General features: G+C 36.3%; 1 protein-coding gene across 8 annotated transcripts in view; it reads left to right on the forward strand.

The window, feature by feature from the left end:
- Positions 1-23,611, forward strand: part of EXOC6 (exocyst complex component 6) — a 207,717-nt gene that overhangs the window by 94,350 nt on the left and 89,756 nt on the right. For all 8 annotated transcript variants that reach the window (XM_024253940.3, XM_054522647.2, XM_054522648.2 and 5 more), the window contains 4 exons: positions 5,850-5,955; positions 9,808-9,917; positions 12,149-12,260; positions 13,115-13,249. In XM_024253940.3, coding sequence (XP_024109708.3) covers positions 5,850-5,955; positions 9,808-9,917; positions 12,149-12,260; positions 13,115-13,249 — 463 coding nt within the window. The remainder of the gene's footprint in view (positions 1-5,849; positions 5,956-9,807; positions 9,918-12,148; positions 12,261-13,114; positions 13,250-23,611) is intronic.

A 23,611-nucleotide genomic window follows, 5' to 3' on the forward strand; every position in this document is an offset into this window, starting at 1 on the left:
TTTGCATTTACGTTCTTCAGGAGTGATATTATCAGGATGCTATCCCAGATGGATAATTGACAGTCCTGATGAGTCATATGTAACTATCAACAATTATTTTTATTAACTATTTTAAAAATAAAGGTAGCATTTATTGATAAAGATGGTAATCTAGAACATATATGCTATGATATAATGTATAATATGATGTAATATATTTTTATAGTTATAAAATCTTATAGAGTTGATGTTATTTAACTGGCCTCTTCAGAAGGGTGTTTATATTTTCATAACTGTTGATAGATTGTATTGGGCCAGCTATTCTCTCTTACCTGTCTTAAGACTTCTAGTAGTAAGATTGTTCCTCAAGACTGGGGAAACCATGAAGTATTGTTTTCTCTCTGGGAAGCTAGTGGCTTCATTCACATAGAGATAGGATTAATTTTCTCCTCCAAAGTAATAGTGGAGGAGAACAAATGATAGCATGTCAATTTTAACACACAATTTCCAAATATATTTTGACTTCTGCTTTTAATACTCTTCCAGATCATGCTTTTTGCCTATTTTTTTTTTTTTTTTTTTTTTTTTGAGACGGAGTCTTGCACTGTCACCTGGGCTGGAGTGCAGTGGCACGACCTCGGCTCACTGCAAGCTCCGCTTCCTGGGTTCATGCCATTCTGCCTCAGCCTCCCTAGTAGCTGGGACTACAGGTGCCCGCCACCACACCCGGCTAATTTTTTGTACTTTTAGTAGAGATGGTGTTTCACCGTGTTAGCCAGGATGGTCTCGATCTCCTGATCTCGTGATGCACCCGCCTTGGCCTCCCAAAGTGCTGGGATTACAGGCATGAGCCACCGCGCCTAGCCACCTAAATTTTTAAGAAGTAGCAGAACTTAAGCTTTGCTTACCTCTGACCCGTATCCTTAAATATTTTATAAATAGTAAATTGACAACCTAATAATTAAATGGGGGAAAAAGAAAAATTATCAATATTGAGTGATATTCAAAACTTGACTACTTCCATGACAGAATTTATAACCTGACTGCTGTTATAGTTTATCTGTATGCAGCTCTCTCTCACTATATTATGAGCCCTGTTTTATTTTTGTATTATTTTTGGATACATGTGCTTTTATTTAGTTTTTAATTGACAATAATTGTATGGATTTATGAGGTACAGTTTGATGTTTTGGTATATTGTATACATTATGGAATGATTAAATCAAGCAAATTAACATATCCATCACCTCACATACTTATTTTTTTTTTTAGTGGTGCAAACATTTAAAATCTACTGTTGGCAATTTGAAATATATGTTACATTATTATTAACCGTAGTCACCTTGCTGTGGAATAGATCTCAAAAACCTATTTCTCCTGTCTGACTGAAACTGTACTCTTTGACAAACATCTTGGCATCTCCCTACCCTGCCTACCCCACTTTCTGATGGCCCGACCCTCTGGTAACCTATAAACCAGAAATCGTGCTTCTCTCTACTTCTGTGAGTGTGACTGTTTTAGATTCCTCATATAAGTGAGATTATGCTGTATTTGACTTCCTGTGCCTAGCTCATGTCACTTAGCATAATGTCCTCAAGGTTCATCCTTGTTGTTGCAAATGACAGAATTTCCCTCTTTTATAGGGCTGAATAGTATTCCATTGTGTATATGCGCTTTTTTAAATCCATTCAAAGGTCGATTCCATATTTTGGCTATTGTGAATAATTCTGCAGTGAACATGGGAATGCAGATATCTCTTTGAGATACTGATCTTATTTTTTAAAAATTTTTATTATTATTTTTTTTGAGACAGAGTCTTTGCTCTGTCACCCAGGCTGGAGTGCAGCAGCGTGATCTTGGCTCATGGCAACCTCTGCCTCCTAGGTTCAAGTGAGTCTCCTGCCTCAGCCTCCCAGGTAGTTGGGATTATAAAGGTGTGCACCACCATGCCCCGCTAATTTTTGTATTTTTAGTAGAGACAGGGTTTCACCATCTTAGCCAGGCTGGTTTCAAATCTGACCTCAAATGATCCGCCTGCCTTGGCCTCCCAAAGTGCTAGGATTACAGATGTGAGCCACTGTGCCTGGCTTAATACTGATTTTAATTCTTTTGGTTATGCACCCAGAAATGAGATTGCTGGGATCATATAGTAGTTCTATTTTTAGTTTTTTGAGGAACCTCCATCCTGTTTTCCATAATGGATATACTAATTTACATTGCCACCAACAGCGTGCAAAGTTTCCCTTTCTCCACATCCTCACCAACACTTATCTTGTGTCTGTTAGATAATGGCCATTCTAACAGCTGTGAGGTGATACCTTGTTGTATTTTTTTTTTTTTTTTTTGAGACGGAGTTTTGTTCTTGTCACCCAGGCTGGAGTGCAATGGTGCAATCTCAGCTCACTACAATCTCTGCCTCCCAGATTCAAGTGATTCTCCTGCCTCAGCCTTCCGAGTAGCTGGGATTACAGGCCTGCACCACCACGTCCGTCTAATTTTGTATTTTTAGTAGAGATGGGGTTTCTGTATGTTGGTCAGGCTGGTCTGGAACTCTCGACCTCAGGTGATCTGCCTGCCTCCGCCTCCCAAAGTGCTGGGATTACAGGTGTGAGCCACCGTGCCTGGCCAGCCTTGTTGTATTTTTAATTTGGATTTCCCTGATGATTAGTGATGTTAAGCTTTGCTTATTCCTGATCTGTATACCTGTTGGACATTTTTCTGTCTTCTTTTGATAAATATCTATTCAGGTCCTTTGCCCACTTTTTAATTCAGTTATTTGTTTTCTTGCTATTGAGTTGAGTTCCTTATGTATTTTGGATACTAACTCCTTATTATATGTATCAGATATATATCAGCAAATATTTTCTCCCAGTCTGTAACTTGCCTCTTCATTCTGTTAATTGTTTCCTTGCTGTGCAGAAGCTTTTTAGTTTGATGCAGTTTATTTGTCTACTATGGCTTTTGTTGCCTGTGCTTTTGGGGTTATATTTTAAAAAATCATTATGTAGACCAATGCCATGGAGCTATTTATATTCTTGATTGCCTAGCCCTAGTATAGTGCCCAACAGAGTAGGAACTTATACATGTTTATAGAATTTGGTTCTATAAACAGATCATTTTAAGACTACATTAACATTTTTAGAATATAAATGTGCCTTTCATTAAATTATCTCTTCTTCCATAGTAACTGGTTCCCTGGCATTTGTATAAAGTTAGTAGTTTATTGTCTTCTAGTAGTTACTTTCCCTGTAACTTGCCTTTTAACCTTTCATCATTTTTATTTTTATTTTTAAAACAGAGACAGCGTTTCGCTGTGTTGCCCAGGCTGGCCTCAAGTGTTCTGCCTGCGTCAGCTTCCCAAAGATTACAGGTGTGAGCCACCTCATTTAGCCCTGCCTTTTAATGTTTTACTTTATTTTTAAACTCTATGTAGAATGAAATAGAATTAGTGGAAGTAAATACCAAAAAAGTAATTTTTGTATTTTTTGGTAGAGCTGGGTGTGGTTGATTAGTGGCGCACACCCTGTAGTCCCAGCTACTCAGGAGGCTAAGGTGCAAGAATCGCTTGAGGCCGGGTACGGTGGCTCACGCCGGTAATCCCAGCACTTTGGGAGGCCGAGGTGGGTGGATCACCAGGTCAGGAGATAGAGACCATCCTGGCTAACATGGTGGAACCCCGTCTCTACTAAAAAAACAACAAAAAAATTAGCCGGGTGTGGTGGCCGGCGCCTGTAGTCCCAGCTGTTCAGGAGGCTGAGGCAGGAGAATGGTGTGAACCTGGGAGGCGGAGCTTGCAGTGAGCCAAGATTGCGCCACTGCACGCCAGCCTGGGCGACAGAGCTAGACTCCATCTCAGAAAAAAAAGAATCGCTTGAACCTGGGAGGCTGAGGCTGCAGTGAGCCGAAATTGCACCACTGCACTCCAGCCTGGGCGACAGAGTGAGACCCTGTTTAAAAAATAAATAAATAAAAAAAATAAAGCTCTCATTTATGCTACTTCCTTTCTACCCCTACTGTTGCAGGTTTAATTCAGATCCTCGTCACCTTTTATGTAGATTATTCTTCAGTTTTTCTAAGTGATCTCTCTGTGTTCATTATTAGGCTTTTTCCAGTGTATCCTCCACACAGTGAATATCTTCCTATGACATTCCCTTTCCTAAAACCTTTTAATGCCTACAGAGTGAAATCTTGATGTCTGTTTGCACACCTGTCCAATCTCATTTTTCACCATGTCCCTCAGACTTTATACTTTGTAATACTGCACTACTTGTGGTTTTACACCCCACCCCCGACCCACATACTAATGCTTTTTCACTCCTTGTGCCTTTGCATATATATTCCAGTGGTCTAGAATGCTTTTCTCCCATAATCTTTTTAGAAATTTTTTTCATCTGTAAAGACCCTACAGGACCCCCAACTTCTCTGTCTAACTTTCCATGAGATGTTCTTCATATACTTTGATAGTCACTTCCTTCTTTGTCCTGTTTCTGAACCTTGTACTTCTTGTATTGTATGTATAGCACAACATTATAGATGTTATAATTTGTTTGCATATCTATCTCTCCTATTAGATTTCTTGCGTTTATCTTCATGAGGTAGGGAATTTTCATCACAGCCCAGAGCCTAGCACATAATAGGTGCTCAATAAATATTAATCAAACTGAATTATTTAATTAAAAGGAAATCAATGACTGGATGACAATTACATTAGGACAGCCTAGGTTATGCTGCAGCAACAAAAATTCCCCAAATGTCAGTGGATGAACATGTTTTATTCCTTACTCACATAGAAGCCCACGATAGGTTTACTAGTCAGAGATACAAGCTATTTGCATTTGTGATTCTAACTTTTCAACATGTTGTCTTCCTTGTCACCATGGGAAGGAGGTTTGCACAATTGGCTCATAAAGGCTTTAAACTCAGAGCAACACATGTCACTTCCATTCACAGCCCAATGGCCAAAACTAGTCACATGGCCCTGCCTAACTGCAAGGGGGTGTACAGGAGAGCAAATGGATATTTGATGAGTAGTAACTGTTTCTGCGTCACCAACTATAAAAGATCCATTTCTAATCATGACATTATGAGAGGCTAAACAAATATAACACATTGTTTTGATCTTCAAGAGTTTATAATCTCATTGGGAAAAGAGAAGACACAAGATACACAACTTGAGAATTATTCCTATCAAGAATTATGACAGGAGGCCGGACACGGTGGCTCACGCCTATAATCTCAGCACTTTAGGAGACCGAGGCAGGCAGATCATGAGGTCAGGAGATCGAGACCGTCCTGGCTAACACGGTGAAACCCCTTCTTTACTAGAAATACAAAAAATTAGCCAGGCGTGGTGGCACGCACCTGTAGTCCCAGCTACTTGGGAGGCTGAGGCAGCAGAATCACTTGAACCTGGGAGGTGGAGGTTGCAATGAGCCGAGATCACACCACTGCACTCCAGCCTGGGTGAAAGAGCGAGACTCTGTCTCAGAAAAGAAAAAATAAAAAGAAAAAAATAAAAAGAATTATGACAGGAATACTTTCCATTACATGGATCCTTTTTTAGTTACAGATAATGAGCTTGTTCAGAATATATCACCTTGAGAATTATTCTAGAATGGAAAACTAAAGTGCTGAGAGGTTGTAAAACAAACTAGTGGAAAAAGGAGATTGTACGTGGATTTTGAGGGACAAGACCTATTTGTTGTTGAATTTTAGAATTCTGGATGCTTAGGCAGTATCTTCCTATTTGGATCTTTAACTGACAAGTAAAAACTGCTTTTGTAATAGTTGGGGTTTTTTAAGGTATTGTCTTTTAGTACTCTAATAATATGCTTTGCAATGATAAGTTTTCAATTTTCCTTTCCTAACAGGGACATCTTTGAAGAAGATAATTATAGCCCCATCCCTATTGTCAATGAAGAAGAATATAAAATTGTCATCAGCAAATTTCCCTTTCAAGATCCAGACCTTGAAAAGGTACAAGCTAGTTTTTAATTCAAGGATTTTCTTAAAAACAAATTCATAATATTTGTTACTACATAATATTAAATATTAAGCTGAGACTGTAAATAACAGTGGTTTCTTGGGGGGCAATTTTTTGTTGTATTGAAAAAACTAATTATGTTCTGTTAAGTTTTAAAGAGTATGTTATTACTACTACTACTACGACTACTACTACTGAGATTTTGATGACATTAAGAAGAGACTTTCCTGGGCCTACTAGAAGAAGTTGCCCCAAATGTTAGGTGGATTCCTAGGAGAGGTGTTACTAATGTTGGATGAATTCCAAATGAAGAGTAGATTTATAGTAATAAGAGTATATCCTAGGGAAAGAGACAAGAATTTCTTTGAATTGTTTATCACTGTGGAAGATTTTAAAAGAAGTACACTTTTACAAAAAGTTTATATTGGTTAAATAAGTGATATGTGAAGGCAATAGCTACCTGTAGATTTCTTCCTGAAGTAGGAATATTTATGTTTGGAGTCAAGATATCTGAACAAAACACAGGGTAGAGAAAGGAAGTAGACCAGCCATGTAGGAGATTCTCAGAATGCACATGAATCCATGTGTATGTGCATATATATACGCAAACATGCACCCTTGTACCTATCCAATATCTTTGAGTAGAATTAGATCTCATTAGAAAAGGATGTCATTTTAACTGTAACTGTCACTTTTGTATTCTCTTTATTGTTGTTTTTTTCTCCTTACTCTTCTTTATTATTTTCCCAACTTTTTATAATTCAGTACCTTTCTACATTTTTATCACTTCAGCATGAGCAAGACCAAATTCTGAGTGAATCATGACTGTAAATTTTTGTTGTATTTTTATACACAAACTAAGCATATTATGCGTACTAGTCACTAAATACAGAACCAGGTAATTAAATGGATAGCTTGTAGATTGTAGCTAATGCCGCCATTGCATATACCTATTAGCTATGTTTTAATACAAGAGGCCAGAATAATTATTCTAATTCTGTATTTTTTGAAAGCCCAGTGAAAGTTGTTCTGTCAAGAAATATCACCAGAATATTTTCTATCTCATGGCTTAGTTTTTTTTTTAGTTACTGGTAATGAGTTTGTTCAGGCTAGTGTCTATATAAAGAGCACTAGACTAGGTCTAGATTCATGTGCTAGCTCTGCTTGTGGCATTTTTTTTTTCTTTTTTTTTTGTGAGACGGAGTTTTGCTCTTGTTGCCCAGGCTGGAGTACAATGGCGCCATCTCGGCTCACTGCAACCTCTGCCTCCTGGGTTCAAGTGATTCTCCTGCCTCAGCCTCCCGAGTAGCTGGGATTACAGGCATGCGCCACCATGCCCAGCTAATTTTGTAATTTTTTTTAGTAGAGACAGGGTTTCACCATGTAGGTCAGGCTGGTCTCGAACTCCTGACCTCAGATGATCTGCCTGCTTCAGCCACACAAAGTGCTGGGATTACAGGTGTGAGCCACTGCACCTGGCTGCTTGTGGCTTATTATAGGCAAATGACTGGGCCTGTGTGGGCATTTGTGCCTCATCTGTCAAATGAGGAGTTTGAACTCAGTAATCTCTAATATCCCTTCCAATCATAATAGGTTTATAATTAAAAGGAAATTTAACTTTGCTTACAGAGCGTTTCTAATATATGCAGTACCTCTTAAGTTCTTAGAAGTTGTATTCATTGGTCTATGTATTATTATTTAAAAGAACTACTGTTAATAGTTAAAGTCACATGGAAAACTAAAATACGACAACTGAAAAATAAATCTCATAAATTATTTAATAAAGTCTTTTGGTTGTGTGTGTATATTTTTTCCTAGTTTAAGTATAATTTTCAATTAAAACTATTAGAAAATATATAAAACTATCAAATAACGAGTTATTTTCAACATAAATTATGAATGGAGGAGTAATAGTAAACATACATGCAAAAATATTTTTGTAGATAGCTATGTTAATTTTATTAGAATCATTTGGCCAAAATAAGAACACATTTATATTCTGCCTTTAATGTCATTAAAATAATTTCAAATATTTTTCATATACCTACTATATACCAGAAACAGTGCTATGTGCTAGATTTTCAGTCTTTGGTGTCAAGAAGCTTATAGTCAAGTGAGGGTAGATAAAATAAATAAGAAATTATAATTCACAGAAGTTTGCATTGCTTAAGATAGGGGATGCACCATGCAGAAAGGCTGCATAAAGGTCAAAGTAGATGAAGTACAAGAGTTGAAGCTCAAGAGATGTAAATTGGAGAAGTAGAAAGGACCAGACCATAATGGCCCTACTAAACAGTGTTAAGAGAGTTTATCCTTTTTCCTGAGGGTTATGGGAAGCCATGAAAGAATTTTAAGTGGTAAAAACATAACCAGATTTGGGCTTTAGGAAGACCTATCTGGCTAATATGCGGAGAATGGATTGGAAAAGAGTAAGACTGGTAGCAGGGAGACCACCTAGTAGATTTTTGCATTTAACTTGATGAGAGAAGAGGGTTATGTAACCTGAATGGGGGTTATGGTCATTGAAGCTGATTTGAGATGCTTAGGAGGTAGGAGCAACAGGAGTTGCTGATTATGTGCATATGAGGGGTAACGGAGATAAAGGGGTCAAGTAAGATAACCAAGTTTCCACCTTGGATGGTGGCAGCATTCACTGTGATAAGAAACAGAAGAGGAGCAAATTTAGAAGAAAAAGATGATAATTTCACTTTTGGACCTATTGAGTAACTCATCTCAAATGGTACAGCCAAATGGAGCTGTCCAATGGGTAGATACATGAATTTGGACTTAAGAGAAAGATTTGATCTGGAGTTGTAGATTTGGAGATATTGGTACTTGTATGGTGATTGAAGTCATAAGACTATATGAGATCATCCAAGAAAAGTATATGTAGTGGAAAGAGAGGGTTTAGGACAGAACCCTAAAGCACAGCAATAATTAAGTAATGGCTAGAGGAAAAGAAATAGAGTAGGTAGAGAAAAAGGAGGAAAACCAGTGTGGGCAGGAATCCAAGGAAGGAGAGATCATTTATGAAGTAGGAGTGGGTCAACTGTGTCAGATTTTTCAAAAAAGTCAGGTAACATGAGAGCTGAAGAAACCACTGGATTGAACAACTGTGAGATCACTGGTGATCTTGGTGACGGTACTTTCACCGATATAACAAGGTTGCAATGAAGGTGAAGATAGAAGGGTATATCTGACTTAATGAAATAGAAAAGAGGGTTTTTTAAGTAACAATCTTGGAAGGAGTTTACCTTTTAGAGACTGAGAATTTCAAATGCATAATGACTTACAAAGTAGTTTAGCCAGGAAGGACCCTGTAAGCCGTTGGCTGCATACCAGTGTTTAATGGCATAGAGGTCAGAAACCTGCTATAAGGTATTCTAGGAGTTATGGAATAAACTCGATAACTTCTTGAATTGGTATCAAGCCTTCACTGAAGGTAAATGAAGGGAGTCTTAGAATTATTTAATGACTCTGAGCCAGAAAGCTGGCCTATAATTTTCATGGCCACCCTGACTCTTGTATGATAAATACACAAAGAAGCAGACAGCCTAGGCATCGCCTACAGACAGAATACTCATCATCAGAATACACCAGAGGTATTGGTATGTGTTTTCTCTGCTTGTTGGAAGTCTGATAATATGATTTAAGAAACAAGGGTAAATTGCCACATTATTTTCTTCAGAAATATTTTGATAAAATATCAAAAATGTAGAAATATAAGAGTTTTTGATGCAGGTATTTGCTATTCAAGTGTGAAATCAATTTAATTTTACATTTTTAGTGACTAGCATGTCTTTTTCTAAAATTTCAAAAACAATATTAACTTTCTTTTTCTACAGCAATCTTTCCCAAAGAAATTCCCCATGTCTCAGTCAGTGCCTCATATTTACATTCAAGTTAAAGAATTTATTTATGCCAGCCTTAAATTTTCAGAGTCACTACACCGGAGGTAAGTTTACTAATCACAAATGCATTTTTGTCATAACTTTTATGAAACATTAATACTTTATTTTTATGGCGTAACTTTTTTTTCCTCAACTTTTATTTTAGATTCATGGGGTACATGTTTGTTATAGGGGCATATTGTGTAACGCTGAGGTTTGGGGTATGCTTGAACATGTCACCCAGGTAGTGAGCGTAGTACCCAACAGGTAGTTTTTCAACCCCTGCCTTCCCTTTGTGTAGTCCCCAGTATCTGTTGTTTCCATTTTTACATCCATGTGTACCTAGTGTTTAGCTCCCACTTACAAGTGAAAACATGCAGTATTTGGTTTTCTGTTTCTGCATTAGTTTGCTTAGGATAATAGCCTCCAGCTGCATTCATGTTGCTGCAAAGGACATGATTTTGTTCTTTTTTATGGCCGTGTAGTATTCCATGGTGTTTATATACCACATTTTCTTTATCCAATCCAACATTGCTATCAATGGGGAGGTGCTACTTGGAACTAGTGGGTAGAGGCCAGGGGTGCTGCCATAGACACCTAGGTTGATTCTGTGTCTTTCCTATTGTGAATATTGCTGTAATGAACATATGGGTACATGTGTCTTTTTGGTAAAATGATTTATTTTCCTTTGGGTATATCCCCAATAATGGGATTGCTGGGTTGAATGGTAGTTCTTTTTGTTTGTTTTTGTTTTGTTTTGAGACAGGAACTCACTCTGTTGCCCAGGCTGGAATGAAGTGGCACGATTATGGCTCACTGCAGCCTTGACCTCCTGGGCTCAAGTGATCCTTCCACCTCAGCCTCCCAAGTAGCTGGAACCACAGGTTCACGCCACTACTCTTTGCCAATTTTTGTATTTTTAGTGGAGATGAGGTTTTGCCATGTTGGTCAGGCTGGTTTCGAACTCCTGGCCTCAAGCAATCCACCCACCTCGGCCTCCCAAAGTGCTGAGATTACAGGCACAATCCACTGTGCCTGGCCCACAGATTTTTAAAAGTAGTATTTTAATAAAAAGTAAAAGGATGCAAAAATGTTAGCCTGTATCTAAGGCAGTAGTTCTCAACTGGGGATAATTTTCGTTCTCCTGCCACCACCTCCTTCCCACAAATTTGGCAATGTCTAGAAACATCTTTGGTTGTTACAGTTCAGGGGAAAGGCGCTACTTGGAACTAGTGGATAGAGGCCAAACATCCAAATGTGCAGGACAGTCTCCATGACAAAGAATTATCCACCCTAAAATGTCAATAGTGCCGAGATGGATAATCCATGGTCTACAGACAGTTTAACTGTTGTGATAATGAGGCTGTATCCAAGAAATCATTATTTACTTAAATTGAAGGCCGAACGGTTAGGAGAAAAGAATTTGTGTTTTAGTGCTAGCTTAGTAATACTTAGGATGTTAAGAAACATCCTATTAAAATTAGTTTAAGGTAATTTATTTCTTTGAAGACTTAAAAAATCTTAGTGAAAATGGATAACATATTAAAAATTAAATTTGTTAATTATATCTAGAAAGAGCTCCTTTCAGTTTGTATTTTAAAAATAATTTTTAGCTGTAGTTGTGTATGAAGTTTCTTTCAAAGTGACTGTCTTTTGGGGCTGGGCGCAGTGGCTGACGTCTGTAATCCCAGCACTTTGGGAGGCCAAGGTGGGAGAATTACTTGAGTCCAGGAGTTCGAGACCAGCCTGGGCAACATACTGCAACCCTGTCTCTATAAAATATTTGAAACTAGCTGGGCATGGTGGCATGCATCTGTAGTCCCAGCTGCTCAGAACGTTGAAGTGTGAGAATCGCTTGAGTCCAGGACTTTGAGGCTACAGTGAGCTATAATTGCACCACTGCACTCCAGCCTGGGTGACAAAGTGAGACCCTGGCTCAAAAACAATAATAAAAATAATAAAACAACAAAGTTACTATCCCATGATGGAGTCGGAATTTAGGAATAATTTTATTTAAAAATTTCCTTATACAAAGTCCTCCGTGATTTTTCTGTAGTTGTTAATTGGATACATTTAAATTATGCCATATATGAATATTCTACTTTATGGAAAATGTCCCTCTTGCAAAGTTAAATTGAAGTTTGTGATTTAATAAATATGGGTCTTTGTAGTTTATTTAAAGATATAAAATAATGATGGGGAAAATTATTTTAGTAAACTGTGTTAAATTATTTAGGATGTTAACTAACCACATTCATTATTTATTAAGTTTAATAATATCAATCTTTGTTTTTAGCTCAACAGAAATAGACGATATGCTTAGAAAATCAACAAATCTGCTGCTGACCAGAACTTTGAGTAGCTGTTTACTGAACCTTATTAGAAAACCTCATATAGGTTTGACAGAGGTAGGTTAAAAAGACACGTATGGTGAAATGTTTCATTCATTGTATGAAACAATTATTTTAAATTATTGCTGAACATCATTCTGTAAAACTAGCTTCCTGTTTTAAATGTATTAATATAAGCAGATTTGTTTTCAAAATAAAAACACCAGTGTAAATTCCAGAGATGTGAGGATGCCAGGCACAGTGGCTTATACCTCTAATCTGAGAGCTTTGGGAGGCCAAGGCAGGAGGATTGTTTGAGGTCAGGAGTTTGAGACCAGCCTGGGCAATATAGTGAGACCCTGTCTCTACAAACAATGAAGACTATTAGCCAGGCATGGTAGTGTGCAACTATATTCCTAGCTACTCTGGACTTGAGCCCAGGAGGTTGAGGCTGCAGTGAGTTACAATCATACCACTGCACTACACAGCCTGGGTGACAGCAAGACCCTGTCTCTGGAAGAAAAAAAAAAAAAGTGAGGGAAAAGGGTTCATGTGGGGAATAGTAGATAAAGATGTTAGAACATCTATTTAGATTTCTGATTGCCAGACTACAGGAAAAGTCACAATCCTAATTTTTTACTTGCTAAACGTTTAAGATTTGAAACATACTGTGAAAAGTTATTTTAAAATAACTGGCAGTTAGACTCTTGGGGGGTGTGTGTGTGTGTGTGTGTGTGTGTGTGTGTGTGTGTGTGTATAAATTCATAAGCAGTATTTGCAGCAGGCTTTTAAAATCAGATAGTTGTATCCTATAATGCTGCAATTATGTAGAAATGGTACAGTTGCTGGAAGTAATAATCCTATTTTTAAAAATTAGGTGATTTTACATACATGTAACCTGTATTTTACTGGATATATCTTGTGTTTTCTAGCTGGTGCAAATCATCATAAACACAACACACCTGGAACAAGCTTGTAAATATCTTGAGGACTTTATAACTAACATTACAAATATTTCCCAAGAAACTGTTCATACTACAAGACTTTATGGACTTTCTACTTTTAAGGTATGTAAAAATTTGACCAAAAGTTTTCATTTCAGTCACTGTAAAATAATAAAAAAAAAATAAAATTTAAAAAAAGAAAGGAAAAAAAAGAAATTAAAGACCGTTCTTATTATATGCAAGATCTACTGTATTCCTAAAAATTAAGAATAAAGGTAATCATTGTCAACAATGAGCAGGTAAATGTCAGTTTCTTTTTGGCACCGTAAACATCTTATTAACACGGAGAAAAGTATACTTATTTTCTACAATGTATTATGCTTTGTTCATGTTTTGATGATTTATAGTAGTGCTGACTAGGCCTAACTGAATTAATATTTCACAGTTTAAAAATTAATTCTATATGAGTGTTTATTTTTGAAAATTTAAAATGTAAGACAAATTAAAAAAGGATAGATTTGTTTTCCATCCTTGATTGGTTCTGATCTGAAGAAAAATAAATATTATTACATGTCATTGAAGTCCTACCTCTTTTGTGGGTAGAAAGATTTCTGTTTGAATAATATACAGGATATACTGAGGATTAATTAATGGTTGTTTTAGGTAGAATGTAAGATTAAATAATTTCATAAGCTATTTTATTATTTGGAGTCATAGATGAGACACTGGCTTACTCTAGTGTATATAAATCCCCTTGTATTGAATATTTTATTAAACTAATGATAAACCATGTACTGATCACTTATCTGTAAAATGGGCTTGCTAATTTAACCTTATAGCTCTTTCTAAAAGTTTCCTATTAAAAAGAATTCTCTTTAACTACTTTTGTTATATTATCAATCACCCCCAAGATTTTATTGTAGTAACTTGCATTTTAAAAAATGAATGTACTTGTGTTTTAAAATAACTAATTTAATGTTAACATTTAACCATATGTTGAAAGTGTGAAGTCCACAAACAACCCTGGGATCCTAGAATTATCTGCTTGGCCTCCAAATATTATGCTCCTCTGGTGACTCTTGAGCTTATGTAGTCATTTCAATACGTAAGACACAAATGCAGAATGATATCTGAATCAGCAGACTTACAAAGTTAGTTATTGAAACTTAGAAGCCTAAAAAAGCAGGCATTCATTTATTCAGATAATATAGTACAGTGATTAAATTCATATACTCTAAAGTTAGATTGCTCTTTGACCTTGGGCAAGTTCTTTAATGTAAATGATTCCAAGTTTCTTTATCTATAAAATTAGCGTAACAGTACAGTGCCTACCTCATATGATTATTATGAGGAGTAAAGAAGATACTTAGCCCAGAGCCATTCACTGTATGTAAGTCATGCTCTGAGCACTCTGTTTAGACTCTGAGAATACAAAAATGTATCCCTGCCCTCAAGAAGCTCAGAGAAGGAAAAAAAAAATAAAAGACACTTAACTATATGGTGTAATAAGCATGATAATATAGGAGGAGATGCCACAAGTTTTTAGTTACTTATTTATCCAAGGACAAATTGATTCTTAGCTTTTATGTTAGATTTTACATAATGCCTCTGCTTTCTCTTTGTTGTTCTCTCTGTCCTTACATCCATGTGTTACTCATACCCTGTCAAGAAGGGATTTCTCAGGCTTAGAGTTGTAGGCATATTTAACTGTTAATATTACTTTTAATATGCTTATCCAGTACCCTCTTATTAAAACATGAATTGCCTTAGCATCTTGTGTTTCTAGGGATCTTCAAGTAATTATTCTTATCGGTCATAAGCCAGAGAACCAAAGATACTGGAACACAATGCTCTTAGATTAGGGGATCTTGGAACTGTTTTTCTCAAAATCTGCCTGTTGGGAAAGAGTGTTTAGAAATGTTAGCTCTGGTTCATCATTCCAGAGTTGAAGCCATAACTATCATTGCATACTCCTTGGTGTATTTCCTTGGAAATCAAGTTCTGCTCTGTAAATAGCAAAGCATCTTTGTTTTTTGTTGTTTGTTTGTTTTGTTTTCACACAGAACTCAGTAAATGCTTTTCTGTTTTCTAATATGTGAGCAAGAGCTGTTTTCATCTTAAGATTTGAAGGTCAAGTATTTTTCAGTTCTGTCTTTTGGTCTATTTCAAGAGGAATTTGTCTCTAAATGTGATAAGGGGAAGCATTTCAACAGGGAGGATTGTTAAATCAATATTAAAGTGAATTACTGAGGGACACTGGGGAATTTCCATTCATAGTGAATAGTCTGTTGCCTCTTTCACAAAAACGATTGAAGTACAGTCTTGGCTGTAGACATTTGATTGGATTATATAGCCACTTAGCCTGATTTTTTTTCAGTTCAGTGACCCTAGAAAACATCTTTCTATTTGATTGCTTAATGATTCTGGAAACAAGTACTTGATACCTGTACCTCCATTTGCTTCCCTACCAAAAACTACATATGCACACACAAACTACCTGATCTTGTGTCATAAGTATTTATGTTATGAAATAGTGTATAGACTGTTTTGTTAGCTTGTTTGCTAACTCTGTAAGTGATATAAAAGAGGTTCAATAAGTAGTTCCTACCCTCAAGCAGTACCTCAGCTTTTTGAAAGTAACTCAGACCCAATTAGAGAACTACTTAAAGCTAATATAAGACTTCTCCTAACTGGAAAAATTTGCATCAGTATAGAGGAAAAAAAATGGAAATACCATTCCCTTTCTAACTTGTGTGGTAGAGAAATAGTCCAGTTCTTTCTCTTTGGCATCAGGGATCTTTAACTTGGCTCCAAGGAGCTTTTCCAGCCTGCTACTTTGAAGAGTTTTCTTTTGAGTCCTGGCAGTAATTGCAACTGTAAATGCCTAGAATAAATGCACTTCTGATTCTTTTTCTAACTTGCCTTTTTTTTTCTTTTTGTCTGCTAATGACTATGTAGCAAAGCTTTTTAGGATTGTGGCTGAAGTGACAGTAGTAAATCGTCTTTAAGGGCTTGAAATTCTCTTCTTATGGAGCAAGGACATGGTACATGTCGGTTCTTCCCAACTTGATCTACAGATTTAATGTATTCCCCATTAATATCCCAGCAAGTTTTTCTATGGATGTTGACAAAGTGATCTTTAACTTTATATGGAGACAGAAGACCCAGAAGAACCAACAGAGTATTGAAGAAGAACAAAATTGGAGGACTGATACTACCCATCTTCAAGACTTACTATAAAGCTATAGTAATGAGGCTGGGTGCGGTGGCTCACGCCTGTAATCCCAGCACTTTGGGAGGCCGAGAAGGGCAGATCATGAGGTCAAGAGATCAAGACCATCCTGGCCAACATGGTGAAACCCTGTCTCTACTAAAAATACAAAAATTAACTGGGTGTGGTGGTGCACACACGTAATCCCAGCTACTCGGGAGGCTGAGGCAGGAGAATTGCTTGAACCTGGGAGGCAGAGGTTGCAGTGAGCCGAGATCGTACCACTGCAATCCAGCCTGGTGGTAGAGTGAAACTCCGTCTCAAAAACAAAACAAAACAAAACAAAACAAAGCTGTAGTAATGAATAAGATGTGGTATTGGACAAACAACAGACAAATAGATTAATGGAACAGATTAAAGACCCCAGAAATAGACCCACATATATATAGTCAACTGAATTTTGACAAAGGAGCAAAAGTAATAAAATGTAGCAAAGATAGTTTTTTCAACGAATAGTGCAGGAACAACTGGACATCCACGTGTAAAAAAAATGAATCTAGACCAGACCTTACACCCTTCACAAAAACTGACTCAAAATGTTTCACAGATCTGTATGTAAAATGCAAAATGATAAAACCCCTAGAAGATAACATAGGAGAAAATCTAGATGACCTTGGGTGGGGCAATGACTTTTTAGTCTTGATTGTTCCCCAAAGGAAAAATCCATGATAGAAATAATTGATAAACTGAACTTCATTAAAATTTTAGGCTTCCGTTCTATGAAAGACCCTGTCAACAGAATGAGAAGACAAGTCACAGAACTGGGAGAAAATATTTGAAAAAGACTTATCTGATGAAGGACTCTTGTCTGAAATGTGCAAAGAACTCTTAAAACTCAATGAGAGGAAAATGAACAATAGATTTTAAAATGGGCCAGAGACCTTAACATATACCTCAGCAAAGAAGATACAGAGATACCAGATAAGCATATGAAAAGATGTTCTGTATATATGTCATAAGGGAAATGCAAACTAAAACAACAGTGAGATACCACTACACACCTATTAGAGTGGCCAAAATTCAGAACAATGACAACACCAAAGACTGACAAGGATGTGGAGCAACAGAAGCTCTTATTCATTGCTGGTGGGAATGCAAAATGCTACAGCCTCTTTGGAAGACCATTTGACAGCTTCTTAGAAAGTGAAACGCAGTCTTACCATATGATGCAGCAATTGTGCTTCTTGGTATTTATCCCAAGGAGTTGAAAACTTAGGTTCACCCAAAAACTTGCACATGGATGTTTATAGCAGCTTTATTCATAATTGCCCAAACTTGGAAGCAACCAAGATGTCCTTCAGTAGGTGAATGTATAAATAAACCCTGGTATATCTGGACAGTGGAATATTATTAAGTACTAAAAAGAAATGAGCTATCTAGCCATTGATATGGAGGAAACTTAAATGCATATTATTAAGTGAAAGGAGCCAATCTGAAAAGGCTACGTATTGTATGATTGCAACTATGTGACATTCTGGAAAAGAGAAAGCTATGGAGGCAATAAAAAAATTAATGGTAGCCAGGAGTGAGGGAGCGGTGGAGGGATAAATAAGTGAAGCACAGAGGATATTTAGGGCAGTGAGACTATTGCTCTAAAAGTATGTAATTGTGTATACATGCATCAAAACCCATAGAATGTAAAACACTACGAGTGAATCCAGTGTACACTGTGGACTTTGGAATTTGTGGGGTATGTAGTAAATCTCTGTACTTTCTGTTCGGTTTTGCTGTTAACCTAAAACTACTCTAAAAAATAGTCTATTTAAATTGCAAAAAAAAAAAAAAGGTGAACACACTTGTAACTATGAGGTCAAGAAATAAAGCATTACTAGCACTGTAGAAGCCTTCCTCATTCCTCTCCTTTGTCACTATCTCTTTTCTTCTCAGTACTGACTTTTAAGAGCACAGAGTAGTTTTGCCTTTTTCTCGGTTCTATTTAAATGAAATCATACAGAATGCATCTTTTTGTGTGTCTGACTTCTTTTACTCAGCAGGAGTTGGGGTATTTCATTTGTGTTGTTGTATGTAGCTGTAGTTTATTTATTTTGAATTCAATATGGTATTCCATGATAGAATTTACACCTTATTTATTAGTGTGTGAACTGTATCACTTTTGGCTATTTAGAAACTTTTCTTTTGCCTTCGTCCTGGTTATTGAGTGGATACGTGACCTTTGAGATGTTACGGTATGGGTAAAATATAATTTATGTTTATTTAATTTTTAGTAGTAAAGATACAAATTCAGGAACTGGCATAAACATTTAGAACTAATGAGGTATTATTGGCAGTTTAAAAATTTTTCATTTTAATTATATTATTTTGTTGTTTTATGTATGTAAAGCTGATGTATTGCTTTGTGAAGGTACTTGCAAAATTACGCCTTGACTGATTAATTGCATGTCAGCTTCTGATTACTTATATGCTTTTTTATTGATGGAGTGTTCCTTTGTAAAATTCATTGTATTGTGTATGCAATTTGATTGCCATTTCAAAAAGGCAATGTATATGACATTTATTTCTTTTATCATCCTTTACCACCAACTTCTTCTTTTCTGGTCTTCCCCCATTAGAGAGGACTGTATAAAGCAGTTTTATGCTTACAGCTGATTTAATACATTTGAATGACATAAAATCCTAAAAGGTAAGTTAGAAAACAACCAAAAGCAAAAGCAGATTGGGTAACAAATATATATGGAATAGAATAAGTAATTAGGTCCCTTCGTAAATAGAACAGAAAAGTAAATAAGGGACATGCTACTTTGCCAAAAACATAAAAGGTAACAGGAAAAATAAAAACATTTTTTCAGTTCTGTAAACAAAAGGGGAGGATCAACAAAATGTAGAGACCTCAGTCCTCATAGATAAGAGTGCTCCGCTTTCTGTTTTTTTTTTTATATCATCAGTAATCAGTTAATTATAGAAAATGCCACTTATAAACATCATGGAAAGCAGAAATAGAGTAGGGAGATAAATGGTTGAGGACTACTTTAAAAAGCTATTTATATCAGATGATTTGCAAACCTGATGACAAACAACCACTTAAGGAGTGGCAGATGCTACCACAAAGCCACTAGTCATTATTTGTGAACACTTTTGAGGTACAAAAGCCCCTGAAAACTAGAAAGGTAAAAATGTAGCACCCACTTTTTAAAAGGAAAAGGAGATAACTTAGGTAATTGGAGAATTAGAGGAGTATTTAGTTTACAGTGACCTGTGACAATCTCAGATAATCAGAAGACTGGATTTTGCATTATTCCAGATAATTGATTATAGCTCAAAACCCATATTTCCCTCTACAAGTGAGGTAATTAGCAGGTGGCTCTATGAGAGATTTAGCTCAAAACCCATATTTCCCTCTACAAGTGAGGTAATTAGCAGGTGACTCTATGAGAGATTTAGGTTATTCTAGGACAGGCTACTTTGATAAAGAACAAGAAATGAAATATTTTGTCTTGTCTAAAGTAAGGCTTTGATTGTGTCCCAAAAGATAGTCCTGTAAACAAAGCAGTAATTCCTTAGATGGTTCTGTCTAAACTGAGTGTCATTTTTCAGTTGGGGGTATATGTTAAATGATGTTTATTAAGCAAAAATGTATATATAATATAATGTAAAAATGTTTATATATATATATGGTTTTGTTTTGTTTTTTGAGACAGAGTCCCACTCTGTCATCCAGGTTAGAGTGCAGTGACTTGATCCTGGCTTACTGCAGCCTTGACTTCCTGGGCTCAAGCAATCCTCCCACCTCAGCCTCCCAAATAGCTAGGACTACAGGCCCATGCTACTACTCTGGCTGATTTAAAAAAATTTGTTTTGTAGAGACAGGGTCTCACTGTATTGCCCAGGCTGGTCTCGAACTCCTGGACTCAAGCAATCCTCTTGCTTCAGCCTCCCAAAGTGCTGGGGTTACAAGTGTAAGCCACTGTCAGGTCCTAAAGTGTATTTCTGTGGTACTGTGCTAATTGCTGAGGGGAAGATACGGAATGGTTCTTGACCACTAGGATTCTTTTAATCTAGAAGAGCAGATAACTACAAACAAATAACAACAGTATGTAATAGTAGATGAATTTGATCCTGTAGACATGTTTGATTTGGTTTTGTGGTTTTTCTAAATGTTTTGCATTTGCATACCTTTAGATGAGACTTAAACTCTATAATGATCCTGCCTACGGTAAATACCCTGCCTGCCATTCTTGTTACCTGCCTGGACCCTGAAGGCATTTAAGTATTTGTACCAGTTTGGAGCATGGGTAAGATTTTAATCAGCAGAGATGAGAAGGAAGAATTGGTATAAACCCATGCACAGAAGGCAGAAAGCTGAAGTTATATTCAGACATTCAGATAATGACCCAGAAGATGGAATATAAAATCATATTTATTCATCTTATGTTAATAAGGATGCTTATTTTTGTTTTAAAATAATGTTTGGTTTACATGTGTTTTGAATGTATATTCTGGGGAAAAATGTAATTTCTTCTAGAAGCAATTAGTGTCAGTTTCCTTTACTTAAATTTCGATCTTCAGCTGTATCCAGGCCGTAGCTTTTTACCTGATACTTCACCTTACATTATCTAACTCTCTAAGAAGTACTTTGTATTTCCCTCTGAAAATTGTTTTTGGTATAATTAACGTAACTCTTACAGTAACCTACCTTTGTAATAGAACATTTAGTATACTATTTGTGACCTGCCTACTTTAGAACTATGATATTATTAATCTCTGGCTTATAGTCCATGATGACTTATTTCTTTTTATAAAGAGCAATTTTTTTTTTTTTTTTTTTTGGATCATGGCTCACTGCAGCCTTGATCTCCTGGGCTCAAGTGATCTTCCCACTTCAGGCTTCCGAGTAGCTGGGATTACAGGTGCGCACCATCTTACCTGGCCGATTTTTTAAAATTTATTTTTTGTAGAGGTAGGGTCTCACCATATTGCCCCTGTTGGTCTCAAACTCCTGGGCTTAAGTGATCTCCTGCCTCAGACTCCCAAAGTGTTGGGATTATAGGTGAGAGCCTTTGTACCCAGCAAGATAATCTTTTAGAGAGATTTCTAGAACTTTATGATACTTCAGTTCTTGTAATTCATACAAGCTTTTCGTGGCTTTTAACTTTCAATTTCTTAGTTCATTATGGAGCAGATCTTGAGCTTTGTTTTACCCAGAGTATTGATCAAATGGTAATCTGTGCCTTGCATGATTTGCATGCGTATAAGGCACAATACATATCCTAAAGCCTAATACTCTTTTTAAAAAAAAAAATCACAGTAATATCATATAATGAAAAAACCTGATGAAAAGTAACCAGGTGAGTTAGTGCTTTTTGCTAATTTAATGAGAAGCATAGCACATAAATCCCTCTTTTATTTTTTGGTTGATTTTTAAGTACTAAATGTAAAGAAAATAAAGAATAAAACAAGAATATAAAGAATAAAACAACTTCTTTTGATTGCCACATTGACATCTAAAATAAATAATGGAAATTATATATATATATATTTTTAAAATTATAATTTATTAATTGGCTTCTCTGCCCATTTTGTACCTTTTCCTTCATCATAACTAAATACTATTAATAAATTATATTGGTTAGTCTTATTTGCTTTTTCCCTTCTGCATTAGTAGTAACATTGGATAATGAGTTGGATGCTATATGCAGTGTAACTAACATTAGAAATGTTTAGGTCAAGATAATGGATTATTGGAATTTTGTTTATTAGAGCAGGAAGAAGTTAACTAGGGAGGACACCTTTTTGGTGATAGCTCTAACTTTATCTATTGCCTACATATTTGAGGCCCATAAAAATATACATGTATTTCCCTTGCTCTAAATGAGCAAAATTAAATAACTTTTTTCTTAAATATTGAATAAATGTTTCTATTAAGATAGTTGTATTAATCAGGGTTATTAACAGAAAATTGACAGGAACTGATAGAAAAACCAACTCAAACTTTCTTAAACAATAAAGGAAAAATTATTGGCCAGTGACACTGAGATGTCCAAAGATAGGGCACTGCTGCTCAGTAGATGTCACCATGGACCCAGAGTCCCTCCATCTTTTAACTCTGCTTTATGCAATTTTGGCCTCATCGTCAGACTACTTACAGTGGCCCAGCAGTTCCCAGCAGCTCTAGGCTCTCTCAGTCTGGGTAGCAAAATGACTGTCTGCTCACAGTCCCAAACCTCACATCGTCATGTCCTGTCATCTAAAGGAAGAGAAACTGTCTCCCTCCACTAGCTGCTGTATAATTTTTTTGTAAGAGGATGGGATTGGTAATTGACTTAAACTTAGCAAGACCCACCTTGGAGCTAGATATCAGTTCAGTCTTACCCAAATGAGATAGCTGTGAATGGGGGCAGGGTGATTTTCCAAAACGTATTTGGGAATTATTCCAAGAGGGAGAATGGACAATAGACAGTCAATCGTAGATATTTACTAAAATCTTTAGCTATTACTACTTAGCTTTTATTCAAAACACACATTTTTATGCTCCAGGAGGTCTAGGTGGAATTTGTGCATGTGTATGTTTTAAAAAGTTCCTCAGGTGGGTTCTGTTGCACACCTATGGTTGGGAACCACAGATAGTATATTTAATTCTTACACATTGAAATTTTTTTTTAAGTTCTCAAATTATGCTAGATACATTTCTGCCTCCAGAGGGCACTATTTCCTTAACAAACAAAGGAAGAATTACTTTGTTTATAAACTGAATCTTTACATTTTATTTAAGAGTTAGCTGATATGCTGACTAGAATGTCAAGAGTTGATAATGCTCTTGACCTTCTGGTAAGGTCATAAGATTGAGACTATTCTGGGTTCAACTGTAGAACTCCCCAAGAAGTTCTAACTAATTTCCTTAATAATCACTAAATCGCTAGTAATCATTAGTAATCATCTCTTAGGAATGTCTTACCAAATAATTTAGTGTATTCCTGTGTATAACTACAGGAAAAGTTACATTGAAAGCCTTTTCTATCTTTTCTTTCTATCCTTGCTCCCATTTTTTTAAAAAGAAAATATAGTGAGCCAGTTCATGGAGCTATAAAGATCAGACACATATGTTTTCTAATGATTATATTTGTCTGGATTATAAAATAAGCAGAATTCTTAGTCCTTAGAAAAGTCCTTTCAAGTGTTGACTTTAATCATATTCCTGCTTGGGAGTGCTGTCTGAAATTTTTCTTTGACACAGTACCGCCCGTGATTCCCTGACATAG

The sequence above is a fragment of the Pongo abelii genome, chromosome 8 (assembly GCF_028885655.2).
Source record: "Pongo abelii isolate AG06213 chromosome 8, NHGRI_mPonAbe1-v2.0_pri, whole genome shotgun sequence".
NCBI classification, from domain to species: domain Eukaryota; kingdom Metazoa; phylum Chordata; class Mammalia; order Primates; family Hominidae; genus Pongo; species Pongo abelii.